The sequence below is a fragment of the Micrasema longulum genome, unplaced genomic scaffold, assembly GCF_059751315.1.
Source record: "Micrasema longulum isolate JH-2025_06_02 unplaced genomic scaffold, ASM5975131v1 h1tg000418l, whole genome shotgun sequence".
NCBI classification, from domain to species: Eukaryota; Metazoa; Arthropoda; class Insecta; order Trichoptera; family Brachycentridae; genus Micrasema; species Micrasema longulum.
This window is the reverse complement of record NW_028277618.1, coordinates 280438-295482: the sequence shown is the minus strand read 5'-3', so window position 1 is coordinate 295482 and position 15045 is coordinate 280438. Positions and strand designations below refer to the sequence as shown.

Genomic DNA, 15045 nt, shown 5'->3' with positions numbered 1-15045 from the left:
ATAAATTTAAATATCATAATATCGGAAATCATCTAAGTTTTTAAAATGCATCAAAAATAAATTCATTATTTTTTTAATCGAAATATATTTTCGAGACTATAAATTTGCACATGCGTGATAGTAGCAACACAATATACAACAATAGCAATTCCAAAATTGTAGTTTGATTGAAAAATGTTTTTCTTGAAAATATACTAGAACTTCATTTATTCGAACTCCAGTCATCGAGATTGCCAAATATCAGAATCGTTATCGGAAAATAAAAACTCACTGTGAAGCGTAAGTGTATACGGGACATCGCTGCTCCTAAATGAGTTTCTTAGTCAAAGGAATTAACTTTGTGATTCCAATTATCTGTATTATTTCAAAAGCAATAAAAAAATATTTTAGAGTAAATTTTGCGTTTTCTTTCAAATTTTCGTATCTTTAATTTAGTGGTTAATCCTATTACCTGAATTTCTGCGTATTCGGATAATGTCTGGCACTCGTAAATCCGGATAACTGGAGTTAAACTGTATTTCCTACCCACACAATTAACGGCCTTATCCTTGAAAATATTTATTGTACCTTAAAAGCAAAAATAACCGTGTTGTACGGTATTTTTTCTAATTCAAGAAATCAATTTGTTTTGATTTGGTTTTGCAAATGAATGTTAGTTGACTGATAGCACGAGAATGGGAAAACTGCTCTCTTTATGAAATGATTGATTTATTAATATACGCGGCACGCAGCGCTTTTTACTTTATAAAGATACAAATTGAAAAGTGTTATGTTACATAAATACTATAACACAGCATTTTCGCATAAAGAGCATATTTAGATATAAAAATAATAATTAAATGATGTGTGCAGATAAAATTTTGAAAGGATAAGAATTTATATATTTTTTTCTTTAAGAGTATATAAGTATATTAAATACAGTAAAATTATTTTGTCTCAAAAAAATAAAACTAAATAATAATAACAATTAAAGTAATTAAAAAAATAAGTAAACACGTTAATATGGTACACAATAGTACCCATACAAAAATGAACATAGAAAGCACTATAATCTAAAAAATGTAAATTACTGTTCACCATCCTTGAAAAGATTAAATAGAGTTGATTTATATAAAGTATACTTTATGTGAAAAAATATCAGCAACGTTGGAATAGATGATTAATAGAGTTGATTCAGAATAGCATTAAAATGAAAACACATTTTTAAATTGTGTCACTATTATATTTGGGGTGCGAATTATTTTTTCCAAGAGTAGGTACTTATTTTATGCGCGGTGCCCGTGAGGTAGAAATAAATGGTTACAACGGGTCACATTTATTTGACAAATCGAAAATGGCGACCGGACCGTGAAAAATCTGCTTGTTTTTTCAAAGTTTGCCGGTGTTTGAATATTTTGTATATCTAAAGTTATACAAAAATATAAAAAATGAAGACGGCTTTGATGGTTGCTGAGAAGCCGTCCTTAGCTGCATCTTTAGCAACTATATTGAGTAATGGCAGAAATACGACAACTAAAGGTTAGCAAATTATATTTCAATTCCGCTTCCCACGTATTTATTACGAATTAATGAGGTAATCTTCCTAATTTTACCGATAAGTGATTTACTAGTAAGCTTTGACGTACAATAGAGTATGGGTTTCATTAGGTTGAATAGTTTAATCTGATTTATTTCACGGTTCGAATATTTACCAGATTTTTTGCGTGTTTGTATTGTGCATTTGAAATTAATTGATTGCTGATTATATGTTGTTTTGTAGGACTCAGCAGTGCTTGTGCTGTGCACGAGTGGACAGGCCAGTTTAAGAACGAACCCGTTCGTTTCAAGATGACATCAGTATGCGGCCACGTAATGGGTTTAGATTTTCCTGGAAAGTTTAATAACTGGGATCGTGTAGATCCTGTCGAGTTGTTCAGTTGTCCTACGGAGAAGAAAGAAGCCTCCCCTAAAATGAGGATTCCTGCGTTTCTGTCCCAGGAGTCCAGGAATTGTGACTATCTGATCCTTTGGTTGGATTGTGACAAGGAAGGAGAGAACATTTGTTTCGAGGTAATGTGCTATTGTTATTTTTTCTCACTTCTCAGTGTGTTGTGTTTTTGCTTTTCACTATCATTATTGCCTTATACACACCTAAAAGTGCGTAGGGCACTGCATTGGTACTCCAATCACAGCGTCTTGGCGATCATTTGTAAAATACTTAAAAGGTAAGTTTAGGCGTCAGGACTGAAATGAAATGTCACTCAAATAAATTTCTCAACTAGATTACCAACTGCCCATGCGTTCTGTAGCTGCAGGACATGTTGTAATCTAGATTCTATCTTTAAACATTTATTTTTATAATTAAAAATACTTAGTCATTTTTTGTAAAATGTAAATAGGTGCTTGATTTCTAACTGTCCATGCGCTCAGTGGCTGCAAGACATTTTGTAATCTAGTTCCTGTATATCAAACCATGATTGCCAAAACTTCACAACTGACAAAAACAGCATTTTACAGGAGAATATTTCTTTATTAAAAACGGAACGGTTTAAGAATAGGAGCAAAAATGTGTGATTTAATTGTCAACTGTCTTTGCCGTATGCTGACGATGCCGTACTTCTTGCTAGCAACAAAGAGGAAATTTAATATTTAAAGCATTAACTTTGTGGTCAAACATTTTACTAAATGTTATTAAATATAAGTGCAGTTTATCTTGTGTTTTATTGATTTATATTAACACATCTTTTTTTACTGTCGTATGCATCTATGCGAAGTTAAACTGGCAGTTACATATGGCTTATTCGCCGTATTGCCTTTACGAAACTTGCTAATGATAGGTCATAAGCCCCATAAATGCTTTCATAGTCTCTTTCACCGTGAGTTTGTAAAATTGTATAGATGGCTCAAGTCCACTTTAATGATTATTTTATTACGTATTTTTCAGGTTATGTATGCTGTGCAGGCTTCGATAAACGGTGACGTGTTTTCCCCTCTTGTGACGTACCGAGCCAAGTTCTCAGCCATCACGGAGAAGGACATCAAAGCAGCGATGCTCAACCTCGGGAGGCCGAATGAGAATGAAGCCAAGAGCGTGGACGCACGACAGGAGTTAGACCTTCGCATTGGATGTGCCTTCACACGATTCCAAACCAAGTTCTTTCAAGGTAAAAATCTAATCAAAAATATTGTTGATATTTTTATGCATGCATGGTGAAATTCCGTAGTATTATTTAAATGTATTTAAAAATAAAAAAACAAAATAATTTAATAGTTTGTAACAATAGGGTATTTACATAAACTGGGGATATGATTTTTAATGTATTCAGTATTTAAAGAATATTTTTACGATTCGAACCATATTACTATCAAAATCTGAAACGAATGTTTTCATTTATAATTTCCTATTTAAAGTTTGATAGAAATAAAACGGCCCGTAACTGGCCAAAAGGGTTGATGACGTCACGCGTGACTTATATATCCTACGTTCACTCAAATCCTATACTGAGATACTCCGACGCGGGCGGCTTGTGGCTTTTTATTTGTTTTTTCTAGTTAAATTTCGTCTTTTCCTTTGTTTTTTTTTTGTTTTCATTTATAAACATCCATAGCATTATGACTAAAATTGGTTTTTTACAAGGAAAGTCCGATAACTTGCCCAAAATAGATATAATCATGATGGGTATTTTTTTCTCATCCAATACAAACTTTTTAAGTTCGAGTATAGAAATGTAAATGCCGTAAGATAAGCAAATATATAATGTTTGCTTCCAGAATGTATTCATTCAAATAGTTGTATTATTTGCATGTACTATAAATATATTGTTTAGCGTACATTTAATGCAAAAGGGAAGTAACGTGACTTTGACACAACATAATCCATAAAATACCATTGCTTGTAAACATCTCTGTTGCTCGAGTGCGTGTTAATGCCTTTTTTATTAAATGTGATTTACTTATTAATATATCAGCTAGGGTAAATTACGGAGACAGTGCCATAGATTACATTCAAGTAAAACGGACGGGTGATATTTGAATGGTAAAAGGTCGAATCACCCCAGCAGAACTTAAAGTTAGAACCAAATCGTACTCGGTTGATTTGCGATGAAGTCTAGGAAATAATAGATTCCTGCAAGTGTGAAGACTGTCCAGCATCTCAAGGTCAGTTGCCATTTTGTAAATGCAATAAATTTCACAAATAAATAAGGTAGGTTTTCATACGGGATTTTTTTTGTAATTTTATTTTTTATTCATATAGAAAACCAACAGTTCCACAAATTAAACTAAGTAACATAAGTACAGAAATATAATACAAATATAAACAATAACGTTCAAAGAATAAACTATTTTAGTATTGTAGTACCTGTCAAGCTTTATAAGCGCTAATTTCAGTACCTACTGTTAGTAAATGTTTATAGTCTACAGTCTACACCATAAAATATAGTATTTTGTACTGAGCAAGACCTACGGAAAAAAGAATAGTGGTTTGTTTTTTTTAACATCTCGTTTCATAACGTTCAAATGCGTTAAACCATTTTTTCTGCATTTTTTCATTAGGTACTAGGAATGGCGAAAAAAGCTTTATTTTGCGTCTTCACCGTAGTGTTTGTGCACATCGGAATTAAACAGTACTTGTATCTTATAACTAAAGACATTTTATGCGTGTTAATTAGTTAAAACAACCAATTACAACAAAAACAACACGTAGGCTATACAAATTCGTATGAATTTGTTTGAACGGTCAGTCAAATTCGTAACGCGTGACGTCACAAGCCCATACGGCATCCGAATGTTCGTTTTGGCGCCAATTCAAAGTATACGTTAACACACTAGAAATATAGGAATTTCCAGTTGCTTAATTTAATTCTAAAGTTTATCTAATTGTTAAAAGAATTTAGTAAAAATTAATTAGATTGCCTTGTAATATTATGTTGAGAGGAAGGGGTATATAATAATGAAAGAGTGCTCAATCAAATTCCCATGTAGGTTTTATAGTCTTTAACGAATAAAGGATAACAATCCCCATAATTAGACAAATATTAAACCTATGTCTTAATTTAATTCTTAATATTACGGACTTATAACTAAACTTAATACTACCCAAAAACGATCTGGAGGCAGCAGCATCTAGCTGCGGCGAGGGCGCGCGGTTAGCGCGTAGGCGGCGTCGTGTCTGTGGACGACGCGTGGAGCTGCGTGTTGCAGGCGGAGTTGTTTGCGGCGGCAGCGTCCAGCTGCGGCGGGGATGCGTGGTTAGCGCGTAGGCGGACGTCTTGTCGACGACGCGTGAGGCTGCGTGTTGCAGGCGGAGTTGTTTGCGGCGGCAGCGTCCAGCTGCGGCGGGGATGCGTGGTTAGCGCGTAGGCGGACGTCTTGTCGACGACGCGTGAGGCTGCGTTTTGCAGGCGGAGTTGTTTGCGGCGGCAGCGTCCAGCTGCGGCGGGGATGCGTGGTTAGCGCGTAGGCGGACGTCTTGTCGACGACGCGTGAGGCTGCGTGTTGCAGGCGGAGTTGTTTGCGGCGGCAGCGTCCAGCTGCGGCGGGGATGCGTGGTTAGCGCGTAGGCGGACGTCTTGTCGACGACGCGTGAGGCTGCGTTTTGCAGGCGGAGTTGTTTGCGGCGGCAGCGTCCAGCTGCGGCGGGGATGCGTGGTTAGCGCGTAGGCGGACGTCTTGTCGACGACGCGTGAGGCTGCGTGTTGCAGGCGGAGTTGTTTGCGGCGGCAGCGTCCAGCTGCGGCGGGGATGCGTGGTTAGCGCGTAGGCGGACGTCTTGTCGACGACGCGTGAGGCTGCGTGTGGCAGGCGGAGTTGTTGTTTGCGGCGGCAGCATCCCGCGACGAGTTTCGCGACTTTCTTCTCTGTGTGTTGACACCCGACTAAAAACTCCCTCGACTATCTTCCCTCAACTGAAAACACTTCGGAGGTCCGGAGACCTGCCACTCAACTAAAAAACTGTAAGTGCTGTGGCCCATTTTATAGACCCACCCGATCGTGTCTGTCTCCTTTCCCCCTCACACATATAGCACAATTAGAATGTTGTCCTTTTTCAACCCCTATTACTACACAAATCTTACATCTAAACTTATATCCAACAAAACTATAATAATACTTATAATTAACTTACACTTATTTAATTAAATCAACTTAAATACAAACATAGATATTGAGATATAATTTATTTATAATTTCGCCTCGTGGTTGATGGTTGATAGAGGTTCCTGGACCGGAACCTGAAGCGTAAGCTGATCGCCTTACCTTCTATGTAAATGGGAATCACTTGACGAACTGATCCGGTACTATATGCACCACCGAGTGCGGATAGAGAAATAAGGATGAATAAAAATATACATGTCGAATAAACGTCGGGTTCGATTCCCGGCAAGGAAGATGTGAAATATTGATTTTTAATTTAAATTCTAGGCTGCAATGTTTTTATCGTTCCTTGATTGGAACCCGAAGCGTAAAACTGACCATCTTGCCTCCATACATATGAGTGACCGGAATATCTGTCGACCGTGTTAGTACCCTATGCATCTTTCGGCATGCAGATAATCCGAGCAAGGTTTTTCACTTTCCGAAGACGGGAAGTTTTACATTTTATGATGGGGTAGGATTAAGTCCGGTCCCTTGGAAGAATTTCGGGATTTACTTCGTTGTACGGAGTCGTGTTTTATTGACCTCTGTTAATAAGTGCAAAAACCCAAGTATTTAACCGTGGCTAGTTGCAAGGAATTTACTTTAGCTTTCAAAATTTACCAAAACGCACGTGTATGATTATTTATCACTATCAGCATACTTAGTTAAAACCCAATTTTATTATTTACTTATTTTTGCCAATGGTTTTATGGGTAAACACCGCTTTGGTGTTTTTCCATACATCAACGTTTTTAAACCGCTCTGAAAAATTAACGCGTGGACATAAAAAAATAAAAACTGTACAGTTACTATCGTAATTTTTTTTCCTCTTTTTTTGCAAAATAAAAAAAAAACGTGAAAATACCCTATTGAACTTTTAGCTTATTCACCAATTAATTAACCTTCACTCTAGATGAGCATCTTCAGATTGATAATTGTTCAGATTAGAGCATAGACTATTGGACCATTTATCGGAAACCCGGTATTTCGATATTTTCTTGATATTTTTGCTAAATATTAAATAAATACTTAACAATCATAATCAGCAAAGCAAAGAAAACATTGGTACACAAATTATGGTGAGGTACATTGAGGTTTACCTGAGCGAGGATATAATTATCTCTACACAACCAATCAATATGTGAACATTAATTAATGTTATCCCTCAGGGCGATACGGCGATCTCGACGTGTCTCTCATCTCTTATGGGCCCTGCCAGACGCCCACGCTGGGCTTCTGCGTGCAGAGGCATGACGAGATCCAGACCTTCAAGCCGGAGCTATACTGGTTGGTGGGGGTCACCGTGCGCACGCAGGAGGGTCGTGAGCTGCCGCTCGACTGGACCAGGGTCAGGTGCTTTGAGAAGGATGTCACCGCTATGTTCCTTAACGGGCTCAAGGACCACACAGAAGCCATGTGAGTAGGGAAGAGACCTCGGAAGTATACGACTGATCATCTAACTTTTGTGTAACAAAAATGATCAAGATACGCTGCAATTGGTGTGGCGTGTTTTTTTTTTTAATTTGAGTAACTATTTCTTGAAATATTTTAATTTTTAGGTTTCTTAAAAGTCGTAAATAACTTGTGCTGGGAAAATGGAAATCAAGTTGTGGTAGAGTGGGATTTTAATCTGGGACCGCTGATTCGTGAATTCAAAACAATACTACAGGACCTCAACCCGGTTCATTAATTTCTTCCAGTATTGTTCAAATAATTTAGGAAATTATCATTGGAAAAAAAATTGCAACGTGTTATTTTGAAACCGTGTAAAACGGGAGTCTGAACGAGTTGTAAATAACTCGTTATTTGAAAATGGTAATTATGTTGGGGTAGATTGGAATTCTAACCTCGGACCTCTGATCTGCGAGTCCCTAACACTAGCCACGGGGCCACATTCATTTGATTGAAATTTGCATTAGAATATTAAATAGGACTATATCATTTTTAAAATTATACAGGTGTAGCTCGGAAACTGGTCAGTAATGAAATGAAATGAATTTTTGAAAAAAAAGGGTTTTTTTAATTTTAATTAATTACTAGTTAGTTCTTCAAATATTAATTTTAAAATTTCCATCCCCTAGAATAACAGACATATCATCCAAGGAGAAAGTGAAACCGCGTCCGTCCGCCCTGAATACTGTGGAGCTCATGCGAGTCGGTTCTTCAGGGCTCGGGATGGGTCCTCACCATGCCATGCAGGTAGCAGAGAGGCTGTACATTCAGGGGTATATCTCCTATCCCCGTACAGAGACCACGAGCTATCCAGAGAACTTTGACCTAGTGTGAGTTAGATATTTTAAAAACTTATTTTCTAATAGCCTACGCCAGATTTTTTTGCTTCTAAAAATCTCCGTTAAAAATTCAGTACTTTCTCAGTAATCCCCCACTCGATTATCCAACAACTGCTAAAAACCGCTGTTATTTATACTAGCTGAAAGCACAAATTCAGGCTCTAAAATTAGCCCGTATTCGTATGCCAAATTCAATATTCTGCCACGCCGCGTGTCTATAGACTCGAGCGTCAAGCTTTGTTGGTGCTCAGATTGGGTTAAAAAATTAATAAAAATAGTTTATAATTGTATGTAATTTTATAAATTGCATCTTACAGTAAAAAATTATTTTAATTACTGTTAGAATACTACAAATTATAAACCTGCTGCTTTCACTAATTTGACACTTTTAGTGAAAACAGTATTTAGGGTGGCAGATTACTGTAATTTTTAAAAGGGTATTTTCACAAATTGTGAATATCGTTAAAAACATTTTAGATTTTTGGAGCGGATTTTTACAATTCTAATGATACAACTATTGATGCATAAAAAACAAGTTTTCATGCCCGCCGAGTGTGCTTTTAACAAACATTGCGTTCAAGTATGGTACGGTAACATAATACGTGCCGTTCGTCATTCTTTGTAATTCAAAATATGCATATTTTACCTTTGCACAAAATTTATCCGATCTCGCACATAAAAAAATTAGTCAGTTACCATTGTATATTTAACTTCTTAAAAAATAAATTAAAAATTCTGATTTCTAATGCATTAGAAAATGCCTTCATAGTTTGTAACTATGACTACTAATTTATGCATAGTATAATTCTTTTATTTTAACTTGTGTTTATTTTCAGTGGCACACTAAAACAGCAACAGAACTCCTCGAGATGGGGCTCTGAAGTTCGCCAACTGTTAGCTGATGGAATAAATAAACCCAAGAAAGGGCACGATGCTGGAGACCATCCTCCCATTACTCCAATGAAGCCAGCTTGTATGTTTCATTAAATTTTTTAATAGCTTGACTAACCTTTTTCAAATATTTGTCCTTTCATAATTTTAAATTTAAATTTGTTTTTCTAAAATCGACATTGACGAGATTGAAAGTGGATGAAATTTCTGCGATGTTTCCACAACTTTCGTATATGAGACACTCACAGAAAACAAGATAGGTGCGCGAGATAGGTCCCAAAACAGCTGACAGAGCTGCAGAGGGTTTTCTGAGCTCTGTTGTTCTGGAGATGAAACGTAGGTGGCTCATTATACACCTGAGTCAAAAAGACAGTCATCACAGTGGCGTCACACCGATTCCCCAAAAACCACAATTTTGGGAAAAAAATCATAGCATCGGTGCTTTGGGACTGAAAAGGCATAGTTTTGGTCGAATTTCTGCCTCAGGGGGAGACCATCAATGAACAACGGTGTGAGACCCTAAAACAAAAGAAGGGAAATGCTGACAAGAGGAGTGTGCTTGTTGCACGACAACACCCGTCCTCACACAGCCTTAGGCGCTCTTAGACTCCTTTGATTGGGATGTTTTGGATCTACCCCCGTATTCCCATGACTTGGCGCCTTCAGATTATCATCTTTCGACTTCCCTGAAGCCACACATGCGTGGAATTAACACGAAGAGCAGATGCAGAATGAGGTTCTGAAGTGGGGGAAGGAGCTGGCAGGAGAGTTCTTCGAGAGAGTTAGAAAATTCCAATTTATAATTATGATAGAAATTGTGTAAACTAACAAAAAATAACTGTTAGAGATAAAATGGCGACACGAGTAGCAGTAAACACAAGGTGAGAACGACTGAAAAATTTTCCTCCTCAGTAACTTGGAAGGCTGATTTCATCGAATAATAGCCCATTAAGTACTACTTTTTTTTTATTATTACGAAAGCTTCGAGTCTAGCGCAGTTAGAAGAAGGTACTCAGAAACTAAGGAATTGCCTTGTTAGATTTTCAATTTTAAGTTGAAAATTTAAACTGACGACTCGCTCGAAGTTAAATTCTCCATTTTAGGTCAAAACCTTTATAGATTTCATTAATGTTACGAAGCGGATTAAAATAATCATAATTAAAAATAACTTTTAGCATAAAATATGCTAAAAGTACAATAAAAAAAAATCCCAAATAAACCTTCCGCAAATTAAAAAAAATTTACTTAAATCCGATCCGGTCAAAAATCCTTTAAAAAATCATTACTCCAAAACTACGCAAAATCTCAGAACATACATGGGGTTGATTCGGATACCCCTCAATATGAGGCACCTACATTTTGGACATAACTTCTCCGGCCATTCTGTGTAATTTTAAGGTTTCAATTTTTGTTTCTTAACATTGGGTAAATAAAAACATATGTTAAAAGAAAAAACAAACTGTAGCTAACGCGCTACCGGCGTCGTGTTGTGGTTCCGCTGCAGTCACTAACGCACACGTCCCGATCCACTGGTTGTAAGGCAGCGGAGGCTAGGCGATCTTGTCTAACTCGTCAGGGCCGGAGATGTCCTCAGAAGGGCCTCTTATTTCAGGTTGAAGTTGCCGGTTCGCCGTGGTCAGGAATCCGTAGGGAGAGAAGTCCAAAATCCAAGTCCAGGGTGAAGCGAAGGTGTCAAGCGAAGTGAAGAAGAATCGAGTAGAAAGCCGGGTCGGGGAGAAGCGAGTAGAGATGAGTAAAAGCCAAACGTCAGAGAAGAAGTGTCATTTATTTTCATTTGTACACGTTATATACCGTTCGCGCTACGTGCCCCACCATTCACCCCGCCGAGCGGGTCTAGCCGTCGTATGCCGCGCGGAGAGAGAGAGAGCGATAGAGAAGGCCGCACGCCCGCTCCATCCGTCTCCCTCCCTCCACGTATATAGGCACTACCCCCTCCAGTTCTCACGACATTCTTGCGGCGGCAACGCAGCGCGAAACGATGCACATTCAAAAATATACTTAAAACTAATTTGTAACTAAATGCCTATTCTAAATGTCTCGGTATGGAAAAGGCCACCCCCGAAAGTGACAAATACTAGTCTTTATTGGAGGGGCAGCTCATTTCTAACACATACCGAGATCCCTAAGTCTAAACATTTTAATATAGCGCAGGGGCGGTCCCTACAAGGGCCGCTTTCCGTTTGACGTCCGTAACACTCCCCCGGTGCAGTCTCCGCTGCGCTGAAGCATCCGGACGTCCTTCGGCTGCTAGTGGCCCCCTTCGGCGAAGACCGCCACCTTGACTGCTGGTCTCGTGTAGGTCCCGGTCGCCGTCTTGACCTGCACCACGCGGACTTGTCCATCGGCTGCCGGGCTGGCCCTCGTGACTCGTCCTCGGGGCCATGTGTTGCGTGGCAGCTTTGGGTCCGCTATTAATACCAGGTCTCCCTCTTGTATGGGCGTTGCCGGGTCCCTCCATTTCGGTCTCTGCGCCAGCGTGGGCAGATATTCTCGCACCCACCGTCGCCAGAAGATGTCCGCCATCTGTTGGGCCACTCGCCACTGTTTCCTAAGGCAAGTGGCCTCCTCCGCCTTACTATAATGGACCAAAGGCTGTAAACCGCCAGCTGATCCCAGCAAGAAGTGGTTAGGAGTCAACGGCTCCTCATCTTTCGGGTCCACAGACACATGTGTTAGCGGGCGGCTGTTGACGCTGTATTCCGCCTCAGCTAGCGCCGTTATCAGTGTCTCTTCCCGTGGGGAACGCGCTTTTATAGTAGCGCTTAGCGCTACCTTCACTGATCTTACTAGGCGCTCCCAGGCGCCTCCCATGTGTGGTGAGGAGGCGGGAATGAACTTCCACTCCACCCTTCTGGCGCTTAGTTCACCGAGCATTTTCTCATCTCGGCTTAGCTCCTTTATGGCCGCGTTCATCTCGCGATCGGCCCCGTGGAAATTTGTACCGTTATCTGTGTACAATACCGCGGGGTGACCACGCCTAGCGGCCATCCTTCTTAGAGCCATTATAGCCGAGTCCGCGGATAGGGAGTATGCCAACTCCATATGCACCGCCCGCGTTGTCATGCACGTGAAGAGCGCACCGTACCTTTTCTCAGTGCGCCGTCCCAGTGTCACGGTCATCGGTCCGAAGAAATCGAGGCCGCAGTGAGTGAACGGCCGCTCCCCGCTAGCCAGCCTGGCCGCCGGCAGCTGTCCCATCAGTGGCGGCTTCGGAATGCATCTCAGCATGCGGCACGCCCGGCAGCTCCTGATGATCCCTCGCAGCGTCGTACGGAGGCGCACGACAAAGTAGCCCGACCTGATATCGCTTATCGTGCGCTCCGTCCCTGGATGTCCTGATGCTGCGTGCTGGTAACTTATCATCAGTCTGCAATATTCATCCCCACCGTCCAGTATTGGCGGGGCATTCACGTTCTGGTCATCTATCCTTTGTAGTCTGGTTCCCATACGCAGTATGCCGCTTCCATCAATAAACGGCGTGACAGCGCGTAGCCGTCCTCCGGGCGGTAGGGCCTCTCCCCGTTGTAGGCATTCTATTTCTTTGCCGAAGGCACGCCTCTGTGACAGGCGCACCCATATTTCTTCGGCTTTATTCAATTCTTCGGCCCGGAGTTCGAAGTCACCTCCCGGCTTCTCGGGCTCGTCACGTTGTCTGGGACGGCGGCAACGTCCGACGAACCTCATAACCCAGGCCGTCGTCCGTATAAGTCGTGCCCACGATGAAAAGCGGGATACGTCCGGGAGTCCTGTCGTCGTGTGGCAATGGCCCACAAAGTGACGCGGTGGTCTTATCTCCAGCGCGTCTTCAGGAGGCGAGATTGTCCCTTTTTCCTGAGGCCATTCACTCTCCGGCCGGGAGAGGAAATCTGGGCCCCGGAACCACATGCCGTTCGAAGACAGATCGAGTGGCTGTGTATCTCGCGTTCCGATGTCCGCCGGGTTTTGTTTTGTCGGTACCCAGCGCCAACCGTTTATTCCGGCGATTTCATCGATCTCCCCGAGTCGGTTCGCTACGAACGTTGAATACTTCAACGGGTCTGTGCGTATCCAGGATAGAACCGTGCTCGAGTCCGTCCAGAATATAGTTCTTTTAATTTTCATGCGGCTTTCCCTCTTTATACTCGCCGCTAACCGCGCGGCGAGTAGCGCCGCCTGAAGTTCTAGACGCGGTATCGATAAAGGCTTTAGCGGCGCTACTTTACATTTGCTCATAATAAAGCTAGTGCCCGCCCTGTGCACAAAATATGCCACCGCACAGCAGGCTTGTTCCGAGGCATCGCTGAAGACGTGCATTGTTATTTCCTCCGCCTTCCTGTTGATACAACACCTCGGTATTGCGCAGTTACTTTCGGCTAGTAACTGCCGCCATTCGCGCCATCTCTGCACGTGTTCTAGTTTTAAAGCCTCGTCCCATTGTATGTTCGATCGCCACACGGCTTGTAATAGTATTTTAGCCCTCACTGTTATGCATCCAATAAATCCCATTGGATCGAAGACCCTCATGGCGGCTCCCAACATCTGCCTCTTTGTAGGCCATTCAGGTTCGTCACCGCCCTCTTGGTTATACTTGAATACTAGATAGTCTGCGTGCGGGTCCCACCGCACGCCTAGTACTCTTTCCGTAGTGGCGGCCTCGCCAATGATGATAGCCGTCTTGGCTCGATCCTCGTCGCGGACCGAGCACAATGCCTTGGCGTTGTTTGATGCCCATCCCGTCATTTCAAAGCCCCCCGTCAGCAGGAGGGCCGTGACGTCTTTCACCAATTTTGCAGCCTCCGCAGTCGAATCCACGGCGTCCAAATAATCGTCCATGTACATTTTCTCGTGTACAGCCCGCGCTGCTTCCGGGAATGATTCAGCATTCGCCGCGGCCACGCGGTCTCTTACGTACTGGGCGCTGCTCGGAGAACACCTGGCTCCGAACATCATGGATGTGAAAGCGAAGGTCCTCACTGCTTCGTTCGGTTTTCGACGCCACAAAAACAATTGTGACATCGTGTCATCGGGTGTCATCTTTATGCGGAGAAACATCTCCTTTATATCGGCGGCGATAGCTACGCCACCCTCTCGGAACCTCTGTATGTTCCCCACTAGTGACGTGAGCAAGTCCGGTCCCGTCAGTAAGTGGTCGTTGAGGCACACACCTCTGTGAGGGCTCGCCGCGTCGAACACAACCCGAATTTTCCCAACCTTGTTCGGATTGCATACCGAAAAATGAGGCAGGAACCATTTCCTTGGGTTTTCTCGTGCCTCTTCTTCCCTGGATAACTCAACGGCGTATCCCTTTTCCTCATACTCGCTGATTTTAGCCCGGTACGCAACTTCAAGTACCGGGTTCTTTTTTAATTTTCTTTCCAACGAGTAGAGGCGTTTTTCTGCCGCTTCTCGGTTGTAGGGGAGCGATGCGTTGTCTGAACTCCATAGCAGGCCCGTTTCCCACCGGCCTGTGGGAAGCTGCTTTGTGGAGTTATGCATTATATCCAGCGCTCTTTTTTCTGCGGCACATATCCGCGGCGCGGTCGTGATTCCGATCGAATCCACTTTGAAGTTAAATTTCACTAATTCACTTAGCGCGTCATCACGCGACGGTCCTTTAGCACTCACTAGGACCGTTTTCACTATGCCATTAGAAACTGACTTATCTTCGTTATATTTTTCACCCGTAGGTGCACTCGCGTTATTATCGTTATGACTCACGTGTCGGCCAAACGCGACGCGGCCAAGCGGC

General features: G+C 41.9%; 1 protein-coding gene across 2 annotated transcripts in view; it reads left to right on the top strand.

The window, feature by feature from the left end:
- The first annotated feature begins 1311 nt into the window (after positions 1 to 1311).
- Positions 1312 to 15045, top strand: part of Top3beta (DNA topoisomerase 3-beta) — a 57532-nt gene continuing 43798 nt past the window's right edge. For both annotated transcript variants that reach the window (XM_088226272.1, XM_088226273.1), the window contains exons 1-6: positions 1312 to 1518; positions 1760 to 2049; positions 2924 to 3143; positions 7284 to 7530; positions 8196 to 8396; positions 9242 to 9378. In XM_088226272.1, coding sequence (XP_088082398.1) covers positions 1428 to 1518; positions 1760 to 2049; positions 2924 to 3143; positions 7284 to 7530; positions 8196 to 8396; positions 9242 to 9378 — 1186 coding nt within the window. In that variant the 5' untranslated portion in view covers positions 1312 to 1427. The remainder of the gene's footprint in view (positions 1519 to 1759; positions 2050 to 2923; positions 3144 to 7283; positions 7531 to 8195; positions 8397 to 9241; positions 9379 to 15045) is intronic.